This window comes from Malania oleifera, chromosome 2, assembly GCF_029873635.1.
Source record: "Malania oleifera isolate guangnan ecotype guangnan chromosome 2, ASM2987363v1, whole genome shotgun sequence".
Classification (NCBI taxonomy): Eukaryota; Viridiplantae; Streptophyta; class Magnoliopsida; order Santalales; family Ximeniaceae; genus Malania; species Malania oleifera.
The window spans coordinates 42,782,196-42,807,496 of record NC_080418.1 but is presented as its reverse complement, the minus strand read 5'-3'; the positions used below and the strand labels follow the sequence as shown (position 1 = coordinate 42,807,496).

At 37.9% G+C, this 25,301-nt stretch overlaps 1 protein-coding gene across 3 annotated transcripts in view; it reads right to left on the bottom strand.

Annotated features, from left to right (window-relative positions):
- Positions 1-8,224: 8,224 nt before the first annotated feature.
- LOC131149280 (peptidyl-prolyl cis-trans isomerase CYP71) overlaps positions 8,225-25,301 on the bottom strand; it is a 50,505-nt gene continuing 33,428 nt past the window's right edge. For 2 of the 3 annotated variants that reach the window (XR_009135186.1, XR_009135187.1), the window contains 3 exons: positions 10,820-10,973; positions 9,952-10,119; positions 8,225-8,508 (listed from right to left, as the gene is read on the bottom strand). Coding sequence is in view for 1 of the 3 variants with exons in the window: in XM_058099593.1 (XP_057955576.1) it covers positions 10,036-10,119; positions 10,820-10,973 (238 nt within the window). In the remaining 2 variants the exon portion in view is untranslated. Of the gene's footprint in view, positions 8,509-9,773; positions 10,120-10,819; positions 10,974-25,301 lie in introns of those variants that run through there. The other variant, XM_058099593.1, reaches the window with a different exon arrangement.

The following is a 25,301-nucleotide window of genomic DNA, read 5'->3' as shown; positions in this document are numbered from 1 at the left end:
TCCACCTACAACTGTAGTACTTAGCAGTGCATAGATATTCCCTACTAACTTCTGCCTCTTCATCACCATTAAGACGCCTTTACACACCTTCATTACCTCACTTTCAAACTTATAACTAAACCTATTACAATCCAAAGTGCCTAATGAAATAAAATTCTTCCGTAGATCCGGTATATGCCTAACATCACATAATGTTCTCACAACACCATCATACAAATTCTGATATTCCCTATTCCAATAATTTTGCATGAAGCATCATTTACCACCAGAATAGAACCAGAATTAACTGGCCTTTAGGTGTTGAACCAATCTTTATTTGGTGTCATGTGATAAAAGCAAGCCGAATCTAGGATCCAAGAATCCGTGAGGCAATCTGAACCCGATGAAACATAAATCATATCACCATCACCATTACCGCTCTCTAAGTATCCTTCTTCCACTACATTCATCGATTTTGAAGAACCCTCTTGATTTTCTACATTTCCCTTCTTCCTTTGCGAAGACTCTGATTTTATGTGCCTTTTTTCCCGCACTTAAAATACCGTATGTCCTTCTTCTTCTTGGACTGCGACCGAGACTTATTATTATTCGATCCATTCCAGAACTTGCTTCCCCTATGCCCTCGGTTACCCTTTACCACAAGCCCTTCACCTTGTGAAATCTCATCGCTGGCTTTCTTTCTTTGATTAAAGCCTAACATAGCGCTTGTAACCTCTTCCAAATTCAGGGTTCTTTTTCCCTCATGTTAGAGTTGTAATCAGATTTTCATACGTATGAGATGCAAGTAAGGAATTCAATAGCATCGATGCCTTATCTTCTTCCTTGAACTTTACATCAACCCGCATCAAATCACTTATAATCTAATTGAAAACATTGATGTGTTGGTTCAAATCTGAACACTCTACCATCTTAAGCCAATACAACTTCTACTTAAGATACAACTTGTTCATTAAAGACTTGGACATATATTGGCTTTCCAGTTTCTGCCAAACAGCGACTAGATATTTCTTATCCATGACGTGATACAACACATCATCAGCCAAACAAAGCCTAATAGTTGCCACAGCCTTTCCTTCCAACCCCTTCCAACTTGTTTCATCCATGCCTTCCGGTTGACTTCTGTATAATGCCTTCACCATACCTTGTTGTACTAATAGATCCTTAAACCTCCTTTGCCATAGTCTGAAATTACCCAATCCATCAAACTTGACAACATCAAACTTTGTAGAAGAAATCCTATAAGTCATTGTAACCAATTGCCCTAATACCAATTTTTTATGCAAATTAATGTGCAGCAGAAAGTCGAATCACACAATACAAAAACCAACAATGAAATATACAAAACAAAAAAAAAACACACACACAATCACGCAGATTATATGAAAGCAATAAAACAATGACATGAAGAATTACGTGGTTCCGCAATGCCTACATCCACGGGAGCAAACGACTGTGAATTTTCATTATCTTGTGTCAAAAGATATAGAGTTACAACATACAATAAGATATATATGCTAACCCTCTTCAACCTCCAGATGTTTTCACTCGAAATCCAACTTATTCAACTTCCCAATTCAAAATTTGAAAAATAGCGTTGAGTAACTGAGCAAAATCGTCAACGGTTTAATGTCGAGACCAAACCATCAATATAACTCTACAAATCCGTCAACTATTTCCTCTTACCTTGAACAAAATCATCGATGGTCTTAAACAAAACCATCGATGGTCTCAAGCAAACCGTCGCTAGTTTCTTCCTACAAACTAGTTTCTTTGTTTTTCCACCATGTTTTCCTTATACATGTGTTCCACTCAATATATGAGTCACATATTACTATAATATGCAATATCTCATCTTTCATGCTACTGTCAATAGACCAAGGGACTGAACTTATGTTGTTTATTCCTAATTGATTTGGCTGATTTTGGGTTTGATTTATTTATTTATTTCTTTTGTGTTCAACTAAGTTTGTGACTCCTTACTCTTCAGTAGAATTTTTGATGTAGGACGGGGTAGGGTGATCTAGTCCTACGGGTTTCAACCCTCAATCAACACATACATAAGAAACACTTTAAACTAAGAATTGAACTAACCAAACTTTTAAAAAAAAAATCATGCTATATATATTTCACATGTTCAAGGATTTTGAAAAGGTATATAATTTGATTCATAACCCAATCTCAAAGGTTCTTTTCTCAAGGAATCAAGTAATATGCTATGAAGATGCTATTCAATCATTCAAGAATATAAGTCTATGTTATCACAACAATATCCCCACAATTGACAAGCAAAAAAGTGTTAAATGCCAGAAATTTTAAAAGTTCTAGGTGACTTTAGTCGACTGGTATTAAAGGTCAGTTGTCTGCAGAATTTGTAGATTGAATTCTAGAATGGCAGTATAGGGTCAGTTGATTGATCTAATGACCTCAGTCAACTGTCTGAGATTTAGACAAAAATACCGAGAGCAGTAGAAGGTCCGTCGACTGATCTATAGTGGTCAATCGCTTGATCTCTTATAGGTTTGAAGGGATATACTGGGATTCAATGCAATTCATCATCCAAGGTTTAGGGAACTTTAAGCAAAGGATCTCAAGCAATTTAAGGGTGGGTTAAGAACAATCTTATCATGGGAAATTGCTGGATAACTTACTGTTGTTCACCATGAAACCGAATCACAACAAAGAAATCCTTGAAATGACTTTGAATAAGTGCAGGTGCTACTGCTATATGTGTATGAAATGGCGTAAAAAGGTAAGAGATGATGAAGAAGTGTTGGATAACTAGTGGTCTCACACCATCTGGTCTCCAAGGAGAACGTTGTAGCCTCTCGCCACTCAACCTCAAGGATCAAAACAAAGCTTAACAAGCTTCAAAAGGTAATTCCTTTGATATATTATATTCAAAAACTTAGCCTCCTTGTTTCAGCTATTACAATGGAAATATATAAACTTAATACAAAGAGATAAGACACTAAACTCACTTGCACTTCCCATACAAGCATGGGAGACAATCTTTACTCTCACAACTTACAACATACCAACTTACAAGACACAATAAATATGCTCACAACTTACAAGACACTGCACATGCAAGCAAGTTGTCTTGCAAGGTTATAAATTAAATATAAAGCAAAGTCAAAAGGGAGGCCCAATTTGTATAGGGCCTAGAGGAGCCGAGTGGGGCCCAATGGATCCGTGTGGGGCCCACAGGGGTCTTGAGCTCGGACTTGCAATGACACATCACTCGGGTCTTCTCATGCTAAACATCTTCAAGATACTTCCATGTGTACCTACCAAAACTACCAACCATTGTGGACATCCGAGGGCCGTCCACGTGACACCATGTCAGCGAAGGACAATGGTAAAGGTTGCTGATCCCCGTCATCTCTCCCGGGCCCGAAACAATTCTTCTCCAAAGAATGAGAAGTAAAATACTGAGAGTATAGTTCTGAGTTGAGATGAAGTAGATCTTTTATCAAAATCCAATTGCGCTCAGAAATTGGTTTACCTTTCCACTTGACCAAGAATTTCTAATATGATCCTACTCGTGTGAACATTGTTTTATTATCCAGGACTTCCTCAATTTCATCCCGGTTCTTGGGTATAGGTAATGATGGAGGCCAAGGCAATTTTTGTGGTTCAGGTTCATAATGAGTGGGGAATGGAGTGGGACCACCTACAAGGTTAGAATTGGAGGGCTCCACGAAAGTAGATGTTTCAAGAAATGAGGTTAAGTCCTCGACATTAAACACATTACTAATGCCAAATTCAATGAGAATAGCAAGCATATAAGCATTAGAAATGATTTTCTTTAAAATCTTGAAAGGACCCATCTTTTTAGCATATAACTTTCTTAGCCAACCGAAATCCATTTTGGAAGAATACGGATCATAACCATATCACCCTCTGAAAATTCTTGTAACCTGCGATGAATGTCAGCACTAGATTTATAATGTTCATTGTTCAGGTTGATCTTCATTCTAATTTTAAAGTGTAGGTCATGTATGTGTGTTAGCAAAAGCATCGGCTTATTCGCTCACTCTAACCTAAGGAGGTAATGGGACAAGATCTATCGGCTTCCTAGGTTGATAACTAGTGACAACCTGAAATGGGCTAAGACCTGTGGTTCTATTCACTGAGCTATAAAACGCAAATTTAGTCATCGAAAGACACAAAACCCATGAACCTATGTTATCACCTACAAGGCATTTAACAGGTCTCTTAAACTCCTATTTACTACCTCAGTTTGGCCATCAGTTTGGGGATGATAAGCACTAGAAAACTAAAGTTTAGTACCTAACATTGCCCACAAAGTTTTCCAGAAGTAACTTACAAACTTTACATCTCGATCAGAAATAGTGGTCTTGGGAAGACCATGCAATCTTACATCCTTGAAAAAGATGGATGCAATTTTTGAGGCATCATGTGTTTTGTTACATGGAATAAAATGAGACATTTTGGAAAATCTATCCACGACAACAAACACAGAATCATTTTTCCTAGTAGTCCTAGGGAGTCCTAACACAAAATTCATGCTAATAGCTTGCCAAGGGGTATGGAGTGCTGGTAAAAAGGTGTATAAACCAGTGTTATGTTTTTTACCCTTTGCAGATTGACATGTTCCACAATGAGATACGACTCTAGCGACATCCCTCTTGAGACTAGGCCAAAAGAACCTATCATCTACCATAGCAATGGTTTTATCCCTACCAAAGTGACCTGCAGCACTGCCTGCGTGCAGTTCCCATATCAATTGGTCACGTAGAGACGTAAAGGGGATACATAACCTAGTTCCTTTGAATAGGAATCCTCCATGGATCACATAATCTGGATGGGATCTGGGTAGTCCTTGTAACAAATCAAAGGAGATGTCATAGAAATACGAACATTGAGAATATTCTTTCTCGATGCTCTCGAAGCCTATTACTCTCACTTCCAAAGTTTGTAAAGTGGCCAATACTTGACTCAAAGCATCAGCAGCTTTATTTTCAACACCGGCGCGGTGTTTGAGCATAAAGTGTACTACTAAATATACTCAATCCACTTTACATACCTATGATTTAGTTTCTTTTGAGTGCTTAGGTACCTAAGGACTTAGTGATCAGAAAAGAGAACAAACTGTTGCAAGAGTAAATAATGTCTCCAGTGGCTTAAGGATTGGACCACAACATAGAAGTCCTTAGTATAGGTAGAGTAATGCTGCTTAGCATTATTCAACTTTTCACTGAAGAAGGCAATAGGATGGCCCTCTTGACTCAACACTCCACCTATGCCAACTTCGGAAGCATCACAAGCTACTTCAAATAGTTTTTGAAAATTTGGGATGTGTAGCACCTGGGTTTTTGTCATCCGGTCTTTAATGTCTAAGGAAACTTTAGTTGCAGCCTTAGGCCATACAAATTCCCCTTTCTTAAGACAATTCATAAAGGGTGTCATGATAGTACTGAAATTCCTAATGAATCTTCTATAGAATGTGGCTAACTCGTAGAAATGTTGTGCTTTATGAATATTTTTGGGAGTAGGCCAATTTTGGATAGCCTTAACCTTCTCAGGGTCAATAGAAACTCCGCTCTCATATACAACATACCCTAGAAAGATTATCTGAGAAGTCATGAAGGTGTACTTTTTCATATTTGCATACATTTTCTGCTCTCTTAGAACCTCAACACTCTTCTTAAGTGATCTAGGTGCTCTTTCCTTGTTCGACTATAAATCAAGATGTCGTCAAAGTAGACAAGAAGGAAATGCCCAATGAAGGGTCTCAAAATTTGAGTCATCACTCTCATGAAGGTGCTTGGTGCATTGGTAAGACCAAATGACATCACTAACCATTCGTGCAAGCCACCTTTAGTCTTGAAGACAGTTTTCCATTCATCTCCAAGTCTAATTCTAATATGATGATATCCACTCTTAAGATCAATTTTGGAAAAGATCTTGGAACCAACCATTTGATCCAACATATCATCTAACCTAGGTATGGGAAACCTATATTTGATTGTGATTTTGTTAATGACTCTACTGTCAATGCACATTCTCCGAGTTCCATCTTTCTTTGGAGTAAGAAGGGCAGGACATGAACATAGGCTCATGCTTTCTTGAATAAATCCCTTACTTCTCAACTCTTCAACTTGCCTCTTCAATTCCTCATGTTCTTTAGGATTCATCTTATAGTGAGGCAAATTGGGTAAAGAGAATCCTAAAACAAGATCTATAATATGTTGAATATCTCTCATTGAGGGTAATTCATTTGAAGGTTCAGAGATAACATTATCAAATTCAGCAAGTACAGGTGACACTTCATGTGGATTAAAAACAACTCAGATGATACTTTTATTTTATGTTTTTGTATTCTAAGTGTATTATTGTTGTGTTGGTTATTTGTGAATTAAAATTTAGATGTTAGCTGAACTAGGAGTTGTCGCCATTCATTTGTGCATAAGGAAGATTTCCTATTGTTTGTTGGGTAGAAACTCATTTTTTTTTTCTTTTTTTTTTTACAGTAATATTATTATGTTCTAAAAATTCGCCGTAATTCACAAAATTATATATGTGTAATTGGTTCTTTCTTTCTTTCTAATTGAAGCATCAATTTTTTTAACACATGTTCTTTCTTCTTTAAGTTTTTAAAATTTTTTTTTTTTTGTAGGTTGCATTGCTTGAGTTTGACTAGATTTTCCTTTATTCACATGAGATTTTTATTTGTTGCCTTCGCTCTACAGGGGTAACTCATGCTCTAATTGAGCAGTATCTTCTAAGGATGTATTTGCAATTGTGGTCTTTCACAGTTTCTTTATTGATATGTGACTGAAAGGAAAAATGGTGCGCGGGATGATCTGCAATTCGTTGATGTTTGAATGGTCTTCCACGGTATCTTCTTCTTCTTCTTCTTCATTGGATGGCGAGACAGTAGAGGGCTGTGGGTAGGTAACAATAGTGGGCTTGTGGGAAGCAATGATGATGGCTGGGCAACGAGGCAACAACTGGTGGCAGTGAGGATGATGGGTAAGGATGCATTGCGCACAGAGCAATAACATCTCATAGAGGAGTGACCAGTCTTACCATGGCAGCTGCAGTTTCATGCTAATGTCAATGGACATCGTACAAGGTCCTACAAAGTAAGACATGAAAAATCAGTAAGATTTTGTGATGCAGTTTTTTGTGAATGGAAGCAGTGCAGTGTTTCATACCTTTCCGTGTGCATATTCATGTTCTTTCTTTTATTTGGGTAGCCCTTAGTTTTGGATGAAGCTATGTGGCTTAAGTCATTATTCTCTATAAATGGTAGCAGGGGTGCTAATTAATCTTTTATTTATTTTTAAATGCTTACTGCTTGTTCGAACATTTGGCTTATACATGCGCAATATTTTTTAGGTTTGGATGTGAAATGGTTACAATCCCTTGTTTGGCAATAGATGCCCTCATCAGATTGGGCCACACTTATATGCGAGGTAGACCCATCCACATGGTCCATACCTAACTATTTTGACCCAACTCTGAGAGATTGTACAATTAGGTCTGGTGAAACTTGATAATACCTACCTATTTTGACCCAACTCTGAGAGATTGCAGTTAGGTCTAGTGAAACTTATAGTTGGCTCATGAGAGGTATCACGAGGATAAGACTTAAATAATAATTTTATGACAAAAATCTCCCTAAAACATAATGTGAGATCAGTCACGAGACACATAAATCATTTTTAATGAAATTAAAATCAATGGAAAGAAATAATAATTTTTTATTATTACCAAGATCTAATCTATTCTTATTAGGGTTCTTACTCGTTGTCATATTTCAACAATAAATTATTTGGTAATGTTGCACTAAAGAAAATCTCTAATATACTATATGAGAAGGAACATTCTCATTAATCCTATATCAAACTATTGGCAAAAATGTTGTTATAAAACAAAGATAGATAATATTTGTGAGCATGACTTTCAAGATTTAAATTTAAATTTTAGTGAATTTGAAAAAAAAAATTATTTAATTTTATATTATATTTATCCATAGTCATCCACAAGCAGGGTGCTGGACGAGAATGCTTCCAGGACTAGAGCCTAAAACAGAGAAATTGACTTCAAAAACCTTGTGGAAGAATATGAATCCTCACAACAATTATGACTAGGAGTGACATTAACAATCAGCACCATTCTGAGTACAGAATAAGCAGGCAGTTTTAATATTAAAACACAAAAAAATAAATAGGCAGCTGGTTGGAGCAGTACATTGTACTAAAAACGATATATATATATATATATATAGATATATATATATAGAGAGAGAGAGAGAGAGAGAGAGTATACACATAACCTGTTAAGACAATCTGCACCTAATCAGTCTCAAGAAACGTGACATACAGTTGTTACGGACTCAACAGACAAACCTATCTAGACACCATTTATCAGTGTTTCGCCTAAAGCAGATGCCAAAGCAACATAGCTCGCCATATGCTTGTTCTCCGATCTCAAATGACAGAATTGTAGTCTTCATCCAGGCTGAATTTGAGTTCCCTGAAGAAATACTACTGTTATCCACTCACCACAAAAGTGAAAAGGAGAATATTAAGATAAGAGTTTGGGAGCATGAATTTCGGGCCTTAGATTTAGATTTGTATTGATTTGAAAGAAATTTAATAAATTATATACTATACTTTGTCTAGATCTACAGCTTGAAAACAATGCTCACAAACACGATAAACATTTTTTTCAGTGCGTGCTCCCAACTGCAAGAGATTAATATTAAAAATTGCTGGAAGTAAGATGCCATTCATGAAGACTCAATTTATTCAGCAGCATTTGACAACAGGAAATCCCAATGATCATGGCTATAGGGTTTGGAGACACAATTGAATCAAATCAAATGCTAACAATATCAATGTAGTAGTTGAGGAGACATTCAAACCTAGCAGCCCAACATCAAAGTTCTCAAGGACTTTTATGAAAGGCTCAGTTCCTTTTTGTGACTGGGCAAAAGGCCACTGGATACTTTACATGTTAAGTCACTCAAATTGTGCACTTATGCCTCACTTTGTCGTAAAATGCTGTACAAAGTTCTTTCATGAGAAAAAACAACAAAGAACAAACAAATTCCCATAAAGTTCAGCAGTGTTTGGACGTGTTTTGCTTTGTTATGTTTCTATTCCATGCTTTGATCTGTATTTTACTTGTCTGGTCTACTTCCATTCCTAAATGAAAGGCAAAAACATGGTTGAGGTTATTTAAAAACATGCTCCCATATTCTGGGAGCCTATTCCCCTGTAGTGGTCAACCATTCCCATGGTCTGTGAAAAATTTCAGCTACTGGAATGTCTGGTCGACCATTCCCATGGTCTATAAAAAATTTCGGCTACAGGAATGTCTGGTCGACCATTCCCCTATAGTGGTCGACCATTCCCATTGTCTGAGAAAAATTTCAGCTACTGTAAAAACTCTTGCTAGAATAAATTCAATTTCTTGACAATAATTCTGTATATGTTATATATTTTACACGTGGAGAAACCAAGGCCTTACATAATAATAATGCGTCTCAAGGCTGTCATAACTTATGATCCATGGTCTTAACTTTTGTTATGGTCATGAATCATGCTATTTCGCTACAAGAAAATGCATATGCTTAAGAACCTCATTGGCTCTCAAGAATTTATTCCTCCTCCCTTTTATGAAGTCCTCTAGTCTCAAGGATCACTATAGTGGTTGCTATGAAGAAGACAAATATACAAGTCTACAAGTAAATGAAATGAAATAAATGTGCAACTGTCCAATTCTTGTCCAATGGATTGAAGAAAAACAAAGAATTGTGGAATTTATACTATCTTTTAAAGAAGCAGAACAAGAGTCTACAGATATGGAGTATTTAAGAATTAGCAAGTACATCAGTCAATTTTTTCTTTAAGCAGCATGCGCTTTATCAGTATCAATCACAAAACGTCATTGTTAAGTAACAAGGTGGATTACCTAAAGTACAACTCTTTGTAGCTAGTGATCCAAACAGGACCACCAATCATATCAGATCAGACATATCTTTACAACTGAAAGCTTTCAAAGCTTCGGGATGGTCACATTTAAGATTTTCACATCTTGGTATGGCTTGTCTGCCTTGTCTGTTTTCACCTTCTCTATAGCCTGTCAATGAGAAAAAACCTCAAATTGCAATCAATTTATGAATATTACAAAGAGATAAAAATGATATACAAACACAATATACATATGGAAAAAATAGCTTCCGACTCTTTGATGGGCTCTGGAAAATGTTACACCTTTGACATGTCCATATGTGTCCAAATAAGAAACATAAATTTTGGAACCAGGCATTGGTCAGACACAATTGCAACACTGCTCCATCACAGTGCATCTATTTTGTGATTTCTTCAAAATATTCTCAATTTAGTTTGTCTAGAAATATGGAACATGTCTATGAAGCTAAATATGGACCTTGGTGTGACAAAGCTTACTTGATATTGATCAACTCTCAATTTTGTGAAAGTAATTTTAAGATTCAGCAGTTGATTTTATTGTTCTGATTATGTTACGTAATTACTCTCACATTTCAGTGAATGTGTTTCATTCTTGCATCTACAATTTTATCTGTAGTTATATGTTTCTTTTAACATACATGTCCATGCCATTTTATGTCCCACTCATTTGGATTTTGACACCATATGTTGTGTTGGCCCCATGTCCATGTACCACAAATAATTTTCATGCAGAGGAATCACCAATCATGAAGTTGAATGCCCCCCCCCCCCCCCAACCTCTCTCTCTAAAAGAGATTTGTAGGAGAAAGGGGTTAGAGCTTCGTGCACAAGTGTAATCTCGGCAATACCTGGACAACATCCATTCCCTTCACAACTCTTCCAAAAACTGTGTGCTTATTGTCCAGCCAAGGAGTAGCCACTGTTGTAATAAAGAACTGGGAGCCATTTGTGTTTGGCCCTGCATTTGCCATTGACACTGTAAAAGGTCTATCATGCCGTAAACTGCAGATACAGATAGAAATGTTTCATATAATGTCAGTTGTGTTAACACAAGGAAAGCATACTAATATAATTTAGATAATTTTAGGCAGCAGCAAGGCTAAACTGATTCAGTAAGTTGTAAGAAAGAAGGAAATAATAAATAGAGAGAAAATTTTAATTCACAGGGCAGTTTAAATCTCAGAATGTAGCATTGGAGCATCGCACATCAAAAAGCACAAACAGAAGTATTTTGATCTCCAGCAAAGTAAGTGCTGAATCTTTTTTGTGGACAAGTACATGCCAAGTCAACCCCATACAAGGATGGTATAGTCAAAACTCAAAAATATTAAACAAATAATAGTTTATCCAGAAAAAGATGAATCCGACATTAGAACCCTTAGGCAACGCTCAAAAGTGATTTCAAGCAATTGTCTCTGCATGAAAGATCCAACATACTGTAAAGATCATGACATAAATTTCAGGAAAATGTGCTTAAATCACTCATCTTTTTTAACAAAACCCTCCTTGGAGAACGGCTGCAGAGGTTTAGACGGAGAGTAAGCACTTTTTGAGGAAAATAATTGTTGATAAATATGACATCAATCACAATGGGTAGACTCTAAGGAGGCTAGAGAGACTTATGTAGTCAGTGTTTGGAAATGGATCGAGAAGGGATGAGAAGGATTTTTTTGTTTTATTTTTGGGGGTTTCATCCACTTTAAAGCTGGTTATGACAACAGCATGCCTTTTCTGGCATGTCATTTGGTGGGGTTTCTACTCTGCTTAAAGTCAAATTCCCTAGGATTTTCAACTTGGCAACAAAGATGCTTCAGTCAGTATTAATGTTGATTTTTCAGACAACAGAATGGTGTGGAATTTTGAAAGAAATGCTCAAGACTGTCAGCCATAAACCAACACCCCTTCCAAAACCCTAGCTGGCCCCCAAGCTACACCAATTAAAACATCCTTCTCTCGTGCCAACCAGTCCTGCATCAAGTGTCCCTGTCTAGAGTCAACTACTTTGCTGGGAAGCAGCTATGGGTGGACTTAACAATCAATAATTCACAGAAGAGGGGAAATTCTAGTGAACAGATGCTTTTGTTGTGAAAAATGACTGAATCTGTGGATCACTCTGCTGTGCATCCATCGCGCTAAAAACCTATGGGACTCACCTAAGGCACTAGAACAATCCTAGCTATTGCTAGGTCTGCAGAAATGGAGATTTAGGCTTGGAAAGGCATCCAGTCAGGAGCTCACAAGAAAAAGGATTTTTCATTGACCCCTCTCATGATTTTTCTGCAGCGAGGTGGGGGTTTTTTTTTGTTTTGGGGGAAGGGGGGAGGGTGGGTGGGTGGATGTTTGATAGAAGAGCTTCTAAAGGAACAGATACATCTATCACAATTCTTTAACACAGATGATTTAGTTTCCTATGTAATGGCTTATATTCACTTGATTCATATACAGTCTTCGATCTTTTGGATATTGTGTCAAATAGGTGACAATCTATTTGATCTTTTTCATGTCTCCTTTTCTGCAATTGGTGGTCTTTTTTGCTTGCACATGAACAGTGCCCTCTTGGTGCCCTTTAATGAATTTCTCTCTTCTACTGAGAAAAAAAATTCAGGAGAAAGCATGATCTATCCCTTATTTGAATTGAAAACAAAACCTTCTTCAAAAGGGAACCACATTTGGAGGAGCTCTTGTCAAAGAGAGATGAGGATCTGAAGTATGAAAGAGAAGGAAACAAAAGATATCAAGGTAATCAAGAAGATTTAAAAGATCTTTACTGTTTCACTGCCAAAAGAATCTGACTTCAAATTACCATCCTCGGAATCCAAGAGGGACAATCACTGACATGGTATGAAACATAATCTTCCAAACCAAATAAGCATATCTGGAGCTGGAGTAGAGCCTCTGGTAAATCTCATGGGCTGAATCCCCTTCAACAACAATTTTAAGGTGATTAGCTTACATGCACTCTGAACTTGCACGGTAGGAGCCAAAGTTTCAGTTTTCAAAGAGATTCCAAAACTCCCAGGTTCATAAAAGAAAAATAAAAAAGGAGACAGAACATGATTTTACCAACAGAAAAGGAAAGCTACCAACCCAGAGTGGAGCATTTAATTCCACAGGATCCAGCTTTAAAATAGCATCTTCTTTAGCCAAATCAGAATCTTAGCCAATGCAGCAGGCCAAGTACAGATTGTATAGATGGTTACAAGAAGGCTAGTAGATCAGGTAGTTCAATTCAAAAAGTTATCACCTCCACCGTGTCCCTCAAATATTATTACATATTTCTTAGCTATGTTTTAAAATGTGAAGGAATAATTCAAGCATTTTAACCCTCATCAGGGAGCTAATCTTACAGGATTAAAAGGAAAGCCTTTTTGGGGATTTTATTTTTTATAAATAAATAAATAAATTGGGTTTATATTGAAAATATGAAAAATTTAAGACAAATTTTTTTTTTTAATATTAAAAAAATAAAAAATGATTTGCAAAACTACTTTTTGGTTATTCTAAGTATAAAAACTTAAAATTGTTCAAGTAAACCATGCTAAGAGATGATTATACATTACAGGAGTTCAAATTGCATTCATGATCCAAGATGCAACTTTCAATATCTTGGAAAAGATTAGGTTCAAGAGTTTATCCTTTCTTACACACTCATGACTGAATTCTGATAGCTTAGTCTAAAACCAACTTACTTAAAATGCACAAACTTAAAATGTTAAAATGTGTGTATCTCAACCAAAAAAGCACAGAAGGCACACCTTCTGCAACAATAAGTTTTGTCTTTTTGTGAGTTTGGCATTTTATAGGCACACCTAGTCATTGAGGTAAGCCTCAAGGCAAGCCTCAATTTGTGCCTTTTATAGACCTTGTTTCCACGGTTTTAAATTGCAGTAGTGGGTAGCATAACATAACAGTAACGGGTGTAATAGGAAGCAGAGGTAGCGGATGTTACATAACGGGAAGCGGGTGCAATGTCCATGAATTTTTTTCAAGCACGCACAACCTTGTGCATATTAGTGTATTTGCATGTTTTAAGTCTTTAAACCTTCTTAAAGATTTTTAGCGTAGTTTGGCTCCTTTAGTTCAACTAAATTGTTTTGTAAAGGCAAGAAGTTTACATTTGTTCTAAACCACCATTGACAGAAAAATTCCGTATGTGTATTTACACTCCTCGTTGTTCTTATGTGTGCTAACTTAATTAATAAAACAAAATACATTATACACTCCATTAATCTATTAGACATATAAGGCTATGAATAAATACAAATATACAATAACTAGAATAGAAAGAAAGATGAAGTAGAAAAATATAGAACATAAATATCAAAATTCTAATATTATCAAAATAAAATATTTTCCTAACAAGTTAGTATTTTCAAATTGTTATTGGATGCATTTTTGTGAGAATTAAAAAAATAATAAATTTTGTATCAATATCATCTTCATTATAATCTTTTCCCCCTCTCGCCACATAGCATACTGAGAATGATTTATGAAAGTGGGAGGAAAAACAAAAATGAGAAGGAAAAGTAAAAAATAAAATAATTTTTTTGGGTGTAACAGTCCTATAGTGGTTATGTAATGGCAGTAGCTGCCTTTATATAACAGTTGCAGTCCATAATGGCCGCTATGGCTGTGATTTTTCTTCCAACCAATTTTGCAATGTGTAACAATATCGAGAACTTAAAAACCATAGTGAATAATTTCATCTTAAAAGGAGGAGATTTTCCTAATAGGCCCCTAAGAAACAAGCATAGTTTTAAATAACGGCCGTGACCATTACGTAACTGCGTTAAATCTTTTCCTTTTAAGATGAAATTGTTCACTACAGGTGCCCTTTTTAAACATTTTTTCTTAGGGCCCTCCAATCATTGATCTTAATTTCCAAATACAAAAGAAGACAAAAATGAAGAAATCCAGCTCAAAGCCTATAAAGAAATTTGGTTAAAAATTATAAACCAGCCTTCTTTTCTTTTTTCATCTAAAAGAAAACCTTCCAAACATGTTTGGCTTGTGCAAAGCAGTTTTTATTTTTTACTTCCAGTTTTTCAAAGAATTGAAAAAAAAAAATGCTGACTCTGTTTTTCAGTTGCCCAACATTTATATGAAGAAATTTTCCCAATACCTTGTGCAAATGCTAGAAAATTTTGAAACCAAGGTAGCCTCATTGTAATACTTTAGGACATTGAAAATGGAAAATGAAAACCATTTCCCACAACTAAAAAGCCCATAACTTCAACACAAATGAAATTTTAATTCCTAGATCAATAAATCAATTCTTAAAGAACAAATATGTTTTACATCATTAACTGACGACCGTCATAGTTGGCTCTTTTCAAGCCCAAGGCCCAAATCCATCCTATGGGAGTCATGCATGTGCATGCAGAAGCTACCCAAACCCAATGCTCTACACATTTTATTTTTTGATAAACAAATAAATTTATTAGAAGAGAAAAGAACATATATCATAAAAAGAAAGAAAAAAAAGAAGGAAAAAACAGGGAGAATAAAAAATCCTCCCTTTACATAAAAAAGAAACTAGTTACAAAGATCAGTCTAAACCTAAAAACCAATCTCAATGTAGTAGAGCCAACTAATCCTGCTGCAGGTCTTCCACACAAACATGACGAAAAAAATCTATTTGCCGACCCCCACAGTGATGCAAGATAAACTACTCTACTCCAAAGCAAATTGTAAGCAGTAGCCACACCTTTGAATATTCTAGCGCTCCTCTCCAACCAAACACACCAAATAATAGCCATAGCAGCACATTGCTATAAACCTTACCTAAAACCCCTAAAAGTGATGGTACAAAACACCTTCAATGTGGAGGGACAAACCCAGTTTTCACCAAGTATACCCAATAATATATTCCAAATAATCAACGTGAAAGAACAATGAAGAAGCAAGTCCTTCCACTTCTCAGACGAAGGACACAAATGTCAGGTGTTGGGGCCTTAGTAGGTATTTTCTTATGAAGCAAATCATTGGTGTTGATTCTTTCAAAGTATCGCAGTCCAAATAAAAGCTTTTGTATTTTAGGGAGCTTTAGCCTTCCAAATCAATGGATAAAAAGAAAAAGTATCTGCAGTAGAGTCATGAGTCAAGTAGAAGAAAAAAAAACTACAAGAGAATTCCCCAAAAGGATCCAAGCTCCAAACCCTTCTATCACTTCCCGGATGAATGTGAATCAAGCAACCTGGTCAAGAGAACCAACTCATTAATCTCTCTCTCATTAAGATTCCTCCCAAAATGGAAGTTCCAAGAATGCTGATCTTCTTGCAAAAGAAGGAAATAAGAAATAGAAGTATTATGAAGCTTAGATATCCGAAAAAGGCAAAGGAATGTAATAGATAAAGGTGTCTCCCCCATCCAACGGTCTTCCCAAAAGCAAATTCGCTCCCCATAACCCACTTAATACTTGCGTCTCTAATTAATTACTTGTCAATTTAATTGTATTTATAAAGTTTTTGGTTATTAGAGCATGGTAGTAGAGGGCATGCCAAGGCGTGAGGCACACAAAGTCAGTGGCTTCTGCACCTTGTAGCAGACCAGTGGTTGAGATCAGGTAACATGCATGTCGCAGTGAGGCCCCAGGCCTCTTCAAGGTGGTGCTCATGTTTTTATTCACATATTCTTGGTTGCTTTTCTTCTTTCAATATGAGCCTTTCAATTTGTGTGATTCGTGCCTCCTAAGAAAATAAAGTGTAAGCAGTAGTGGATCACATCTCCTATTGTCTTGCAAGTGCAACTACTCACAACTCTAAAAGATTCCCACGACAGATGGAAGGACTTCACCGTAACATCAACCCCAGCCTTTCATGTGTGATTGATCAGGCAGAGCAGATTGAGATCAAGTGTCAGAAAATCAGGTAACTTCATTTTTTCTTCTTCTTGCCCTACCTTCTTTCTCTCTTTTTTCATCTCTTCTACTTCTTCTGGCCTGCTCAGCTTCTCTTGGTCAAAGCTGCTGAGACCTTTTTTGTCCTTTTTTTTTTGGGGAATTTCAGCTCTCCTTTCTCTTAAAATTTCCACTCTTTTTTTTTTTTATTTTTTCTTGGTATTTACACAGCGGTTTTCTGTAATCTGGCATGAACACTGCATATTAGTTGAACTAAGACACCCGTTTGTCCAATTCCTCCACACTGCCCCAAAACACTTCTGACACATCACATTATATAGAAAGCCCCATTTCGCCATGTCAATGCTTTTTTCAACATTCAGTTTCAAAACCACACCTTCTTATACCCTCCATTTTAAGCCTAACCTTTTCTTGGGTAGAAATCACAGAACTAGGACCCAATTCATCAAGGAGTTCTTGAGTATCCTGGTTATCCCTCTCAGCTCTGAAAAGAACAATTGTATTGAAATTCCCCTCAGGTTTCAACTCCCTTGGCATTTCAGCAAGTCAATGTTTGAATGGAATAACATAGGAACAGGAAAATTACCTTCAGAGTTTACAATGCTTTACCTGATGAATCCCTGAATGGCCATTTCCAAAGTCTCTCGTTTCCAAGCTAGGAAGAGAATTTGGAAACGCGTATTTTTCCCCAAAGGACTCAGAACAAGGCAATCAGAACCTCACATAGTTGACTAGTTTCTGTTAAAATATGGAGTATTCTGGACTTCACTTGTGTCCTTATCTCCTTGCACAAAACTAATCTGACCATCGCCAGACAACAGAGCCTCTGCATTTACAACTGCAGCAGCCACACCATAGCTCACATTCTCCGAACCACCATTTCCCATTGCCCAAAGGATTTGTAGCATTGCCATTGGCTGCCCCACCCTTCTTCCACAAATGCTCAATTAGTAGGCTAGAAGCTCTTCTTCCTCAAGGTCATAAGAGGAAAATGAGCCACCCTTTCATCTTTGTAATCAGTATACAGCTCTTCACTGTCTGAAAATATCACATCCTTCCCTTTATTCTAGTTATCCAAACCCCCAACATCAATCTTCTTCTTCACTCAATCATAGACATCTGATGATCGTAGTAAGGTCTGTAACGTGTAATAACAGAAACGTGCCTATCACATAGTCTCCCGGAGCTGCCATCTCTACCTCTCTGCCATTACCTGCTATTTTGAGCACGTGCCTTAGAGTCCCCTGCTCTTTACAAGCCCAAAAAATGTTCCCTTGCCAAAGAGGGTTCCATCCCCATCTCCTTAGGCCTCGTAGCAATACTGTCTTTGAAGCCTTCAATTTGCAAATGGGCCTCATTTTGGCCTGTTTCAGGCAGCCTGGCTTTTAAAACTTTGCTAAAAATAGCCTACCTATATTTGGGCCTTAAGCCCCAAAATCCCTCATTATTGGGCCCAGAATTCCATTTCTTACACGCCCAACAACTCTTTTATCAATCAGAACCAGCTATATGGTTAGAAAATTTTCCCTGGCAAAATTGAGACAATCCAGATCAAATCCCCTCATCTTCAGTTCTGTCAAGAGTTTCAAGATCACGACCTTTCCTTCCTGGTGTCCCTCACTGAGTTCCACAATCCTACCGCAAAGAACCATCATCTCTCGACACGACAGTTTCGTTAGCATCCAGTAGGAGGCTGTTCTGGTTTCCCAACCCCTTGACACAAGTTTGTGGAGCCACAACCCATGCATTGCAGAGTTGGTGCAACTCATTGTGCTTCACAAACTACCCTACCACCCCCTTCTCTGCCCTTTGTTTTCCCAATAACTTCTTCCAACTCCCTGCCTCTTTGCCATCCAAGACACAAACCATTTGGATAGCACACTTGCTTGGGATCTTTTCTAGAGAGAGGAACCTCCCATAGCTATTCACTCTCAATGGCACCATGATAAAGTGATTTGATGCTCTGAAAGTCCGTATCCATGAATTTTGCGATTTTTGTGAAAAGAAAAGACTCTGCTGTTAACACAATGCCTTTTCTCAGTTGAAAGCATACCATGGGAAAAATGGTCATTTTTCTCTGTTGTTATGAGAATGTTTTTCATCAATAGTAATGCTAGCCTCCTCCCATGCAATCAAAAGAAGGCGCTGTTATGGCATCTCGTATGTTCCCTGCTGGAAAGGAGGAAGTCATGTAAGTAGTCATGGCTCCCTTTTGGAATCTCAAAAGTTGTGCAGAAGTGAGATGTGCAGCTGCTTATCATCTTGTGGAGGTGCAGCATTTTTTCTTGTTTGAGGAGGGGGGGGTTGCCCATATTTGGTTTGAGAGGAAGACAAGTATGTTCACAGGACCCAGAGGTCTTCATCCATGCTTTGGAACAGGATTCAGTATTTGGCTTCATTGGGGCTTTGGCAGCAGGTTGTCTCACAGGAGTGTCTTTTCAGACTTGCAGCATGATCAACGAGCAGTGTTGTTCTGATATATTATTTCCTTTTGCTCTAATATTTTATAAAGAGGATCTTCAATAAGATCTATTTTTTTTTCTTTCAAGAAAACAATGTTTTGTTAAACAAACTTCATTTTTTTATGTTGATATTAGAAATTTTTTTAATGAGGCAAAAATTATCACCAGCAAACCCAAAAGTGCAATCAAGGGAGAACTAGATGTTCTACAAAGAGTGGAAGGGAACAACCAGAAAACTACAATAGCACTGCCTGCCAATCCCTAACAAGATCCGGCAGCACCAACCCCCTAGAAACCCAATCAAATGGGCTCAGAGGAGAGGCCAAGAACACTGCTCTATACAATAACAGACAAAGAGAAGCTGCATGATCACTGCAGGTTCTCGCATTCCTCTTGATCCATAAAGTCCACAAAATAGCAAAAACTGCACTATGCCGTAAAACTTATCCCTTCCTGCTCTTGCTGAAACCCCAATATCTCACAAGCAAAAACTATTCCACCACCTGAGGTGGCACCAAGCTTCACCAAAACAAGAAAAGAGGACAATAGACAGGTTGCAACTCTGCAATGCAGAAAGAGGTGAGCATTCTTTTAGTTGGACTCACCCTACTAGGGTTGAGAACCTTACAAAGCCTTCTAATCTATAGAAAATTGTGTGTGTTGGTGCTCTTCAAAGTCACAGTTTAAATAAAAGTTAGGATCTTGAAAGAACCTTTGCCTTCCAAACAATGTGGCTACAAGTCAAGAAACTGAGTGAAAGAGATTTGAGGAGTTGAAGGAAGAAAGATTGAGATAGGGCGTAAAAGAAGAAACAAGGCCGTAGAAGAGGGCTCCCCAAGAGAGAGCATCCACTGTTATATAGCTGACGAAAAGTAAGATGGATCAGTGCCAAAGGGTGGAGAAGCTGAGAGTGGATACGCTGATAGACGAGAATGAGATTCAAATTATGAGTCGGAGCTGGATGCAAGGATACATCACAGGCCCCATGAGTATGCTTCAGGCAAAATGGTCAAATAAAATTGTGTTCAAGGAAATGGGAAGACAATCAACAAGATGGTTACAACTGCAGTCAAGGGAAGAATATTGGTCTTCATCAGAATACAGCTATTGGATCCATAGACATAACTGGCAGATGAGAACCCCTAGAAGAGAGCCTTCTTCTTCTGGAAACTAAAAGGCATGTAACAATGATCATGATAACCCTCTCAAAGAAGGAGCTCAACACATCTTATATTGGGTATCAACCTCCATTACCAGCTGAACAGATGAAGGCGTCAACAGAATTTGATCAGGGAGAGGAAGGGGCTAGACTCTAAAGGGTATGGTTTAGTGTCCTTTTGAGTATGAAAATGGTGGTTGGGATCACAATCAGGGTGTCAATAGAAGGCCATAAATTATGCCTTCTTAATAGCTATTAATCTAGTCTGTATATACTTTCATAAATAAGAGAGGAAATTTAGCTTACCATGTATAGCTTCCTAAAATCACTCTATTTAAATTAGCTGGCTTACCACATATAGCTTTATAAGATCACACTGTGTAATTAACATGTACAGATTTAAGTTTCCATGTATAACTGGCAGTTTTGCCTATATAATGAAAGACCTTCTCAAAAGAGAGGACAATTCGAACCATTCTGTTATGGTATCAGAGCCACTCTCTAAGAAATCTCAGTCCTAGTTTTCTCAATCATAGCCTCAGTACTTATGGAGAAGTTAGATAATGTTTGTGTCAGATTCACTGGCAAAAATTATGCTGCTTGGGAGTTTCAATTGGAGACTTTTCTCAAGGGTAAAGAGCTGTGGGGACGTATAGATGGCAAAGGCAAAGGGCGATCTACTGTGGAAAGGTCTGGGGCTGACAAGGCAGCTTGGGATGCCAAAGATAATCAAATCATGTCCTGGATTCTTGGTTCTATGGAGCCACATATGATTCTTTCTCTGCGTCCTCATAAGTCTGCAAAGGCTATGGGGAATTATCTCTAGCAAGTCTATAACCAAGACAACAATGATCGGCGCTTCCAGCTTGAGCTGGCCATTGCTAACTATACTCAAGGGTATCTATCAGTTCAAGATACTACTATGGTTTTCTGATTTTGTGGAATGATTATTCCAACCTTGTTACAGCCATGGTCTCTGCAGAAGGATTGGAGGCAGGATTGGCGACAGTACAACATGTACACAAAACCAGCCAAAGAGACCAATTTCTAATGAAATTGAGGTCTGGCTTTAAATCTATTCGAACCTCTCTAGTAAATAGAGATCCTGTTCCGACTTTGGATGCCTGTTTTGGAGAACTCTTGCGTGAGGAACAACGCCTCAATACTCAGAATATTATGGAGCAGTCTCGTGTTGCTTCTAATACTGTCTCAGTTGCCTATGCTGCTCATGTCAAGGGGAAGGTTAATGACATGAGCACCACACAGTGCTAAAGTTGCTGTCCTCAGAAATTTTGTAATTACTGCAAGCAGCCAGGGCACATTATTAAGGACTCTACTATTCGTCCTTCATGCTCCAACAAGGTCTATCATGCTGTTGTTACTGGTGACTTATAGCCAGCTACGCCTGCTGCTACTGCTGCAACTTCTGCTGTTGCTTTACAGCCTCCAGCCCCTTTTCTAACTCGAGAAACGGTGCAAGAAATGATTGTGAGTGCATTTTCAGCACTGGGTCATCAAGGTACTGGTTCTTCATCTCCCTCTTGGATCTTAGACTCAGGTGTTTCTAATCATATGACTAATTCTCTCTATGGTTTAAGTAATGTCAGAGAAAATTGTGGCTCTTCACATATTCAAACAACCAATGGTAGTGCTCTACCCATTGTGGCAGTTGGTGATGCATCTTCTTCCTTTAGGATGTTCTTGTATCACCTAATCTCTCTGTGAATTTAGTTTCTGTTGGCCAGCTTGTGGATCAAAATTATGATGTACATTTTACTCATGGTGGTTGTGTTATGCAAGATCAGATGTTAGGGCAGTTGATAGCGAAGGGACCTAAGCATGGATGTCTCTTTTCTCTACAACTACCTGTTCCACGAAGTTTACCTTCTTTCTCTGTACTGTCTTTACTTTGTAATAAGTCTAGAGTGTCAAATGAAGTCTGGCATAAGCACCTTGGACATCCTAATTCCAGGGTACTACCTTATTTGTTGAAATCTGGTCTATTGAATAATAAAGAGCATTCTTCTTCAACTATGTTTCCTGATTGTGCAACTTGTAAACTTGGCAAAAGTAAGACTTTACCTTTTCCTTCTGAAGGAAGTAGAGCCACCCACAGTTTTGAGATCATTCATAGTGATGTCTGGGGTATTAGTCCTATTATTTTTCATGCCCAATATGAATATTTTGTGACCTTTATCGATGACTACAGCAGATATACATGGGTGTATTTCTTGCGGCACAAATCAGAAGTTTTTCATATGTTCAAACTGTTATTAGCTCTTGTTGACACTCAATTTTCAGTTGTTAAAATTCTCGGTCCGACTCGGGTGGGGAATATATGTCTCGTGAGTTCCAATCTTTCTGACAATCTAAAGGTATTATCTCTCAACATTCTTGTCCATATACTCCACAAAAAAATGGAGTAGATGAACGAAAGAATCGTCATCTTTTAGATGTTGTCCGGACCATGCTCATTGAGTCTTCGGTTCCTCCTACGTTTTGAGTAGAAGCACTTGCCACAGCAACCTTTCTTATAAATAGACTTCCTTCCCAAGTTTTGCATTTCGAGTCTCCATATTTCAGGCTTTATCATCACAATCCTACCTATATAAATCTTCACATTTTTGGGTGTTTATGATTTATGCATCTTCCCCCACCGGACAGAAACAAGCTTTCTGCCCAATCCATCCGTTGTGCCTTCTTGGGATATAGTGTCACGCAAAAGGGTATTTATGCTATGATCCAAACTCTAATTGGGTTCGTGTTTCAAGGAATGTGCTCTTTTATGAAAATCAATGGTTCTTTCCCATGTCTTCCTCACCGGAGTCTTCCGTTGCTTTCTTGCCTTCTTTTGATGACACTTTTAGTGCTCCTAGTACTCATGTTGAAAGGTTCCAGCCAGGCATGGTATACCAGCATAGGCCTCCAGTGCTGCCCTCTTCTGCTCCTGTCTTGCCATATGCTCCTTCGCATCGCTCCTCTAGAGTATCTGGTCCTCCTGACAGTTATGGATTCCCGTCACGTATGGCAGGTACTACTACTTCTGCACTGTCTGCCACTCTATCTTCTATTTCTATTCCTACTGGTTACTCACAGACAGTCAGAGAGAAATGTTGGCAGCAGGCCATGCAGGGGGAACTATGTGCTTTTGAGGCTAATAAGACTTGGGAAGTGGTGGATTGTCCTGCAGGTGTGATTCCACTTGGATGTAAATGGGTCTATTATATTAAGGTCAAATCTGATGGTAGTTTAGACAGGTATAAAGCCCGCTTAGTAGCTCTTGGAAATAATCAAGAATATGGAGTAAATTACAAGGAAACTTTTGCTCCAGTGGCCAAAATGACCACCATCCGCACAATTTTGGCTATTGCCGCTTCTCAAAATTGGGGTTTGCACCAAATGAATATGAAGAATGCCTTTCTTCACGGGGATCTCAAGGAAGATGTTTATATGTGTCCTCCTGCAAGTTTACTTTCCACCCCTACTTCGGCAGTGTGCAAGTTGCGTCGCTCCTTGTGTGGTCTCAAACAAGCCCCTCGTGCATGGTATAAGAAATTTACTTCTACCCTGCTCAAGTTTGCTTTTCTCAAAAGCAAGTATGATGCACCTTTGTTTCTTTGCAAAACTGAAATTGGTGTTATCATTCTCTTGGTGTATGTTGATGACAAAGTCATCACGGGTACTGATTCGGTTCTGATCTCCCAATTAAAGCAGTATTTACAGGACTCTTTTCACATGAAGGATCTGGGATCTCTTACGTGTTTTCTTGGTCTAGAAATTACTGCTGATTCACATGGTATTTTTCTGTCACAACACAAGCATGGCTATGATTTGGTGGCTGCTGCTGGTCTCCAGGACTCTACCCCTATTGATACTCCCATGTAGGGGTGAGCATAATTCGGTGAAAACCGAATTAACCGGCCGAAATTGGCCGGTTCAGTTCGGGTAAAAATCCCAGTTCAGTCGGTTCAGTTATAATTCTACAAAATTTCGGTTAATCGGTTTCGGTTCGGTTAAGGGTAAAAAAAATTTCGGTTAACCGATTAACCGAATTACTAATTAATTAGATTTTAAATATAATTTATGAATATAAATTTTGCTTATGCAAGTGCATTAAGGAGTTTAATTAACTTATTTGGATTCTTTGTTCTATAGTAAAATATTATTTTCATTAATAAAATTAAAAAATATGGTATTTAATTAAGTTGGATTTGGTTTTAAAAAAAATTTATAATTGTATTATATTTCTAGCAATTAATTTTAAATGATTTCGGTTAAAATCGGTTAACCGAATTACCCGAATGGGCAATTCGGTCAGGATCAGTTCGGTGTCCTTCGTCAATTCAGTCGGTTCGGTTAATGGTATTATTTAACCGAATTTTTCAGTTAATTCAGTTAATTACCCGAATTTAACCGAACCGACCGTTTGCTCACCCCTACTCCCATGGAACTTAATCTCAAGCAGCACAAACAAGAGGGTGACTTTTTATCAAACTCTGTAGCCTATCATACGTACGCTGGTTGGCAGCTTGGTCTATCTTACAATTACTAGACCTGATATTTCTTATGCAGTCCAACAGGTTAGTCAGTTCATGGCTTCTCCTCGGCACCATCATATGGCTGCAGTTCGATGAATCATTCGCTATGTCCATGGCACAGTGTCACGGGCTAAGCTTGTTCAGGGCATTATGCTTGCCTATGACCGCTTATCTCGTGTGTTTGGGATGGGTTTCCATCATGTAAATACTAGTGTAGGGTTATTTTCTAGTATTTCTTTCATTGTAAGCCAAATAAGGCAGTATGACTCCTCGGTCACTTTGATGTTTCCTAGTGCTAGAGTGAGAATGGCC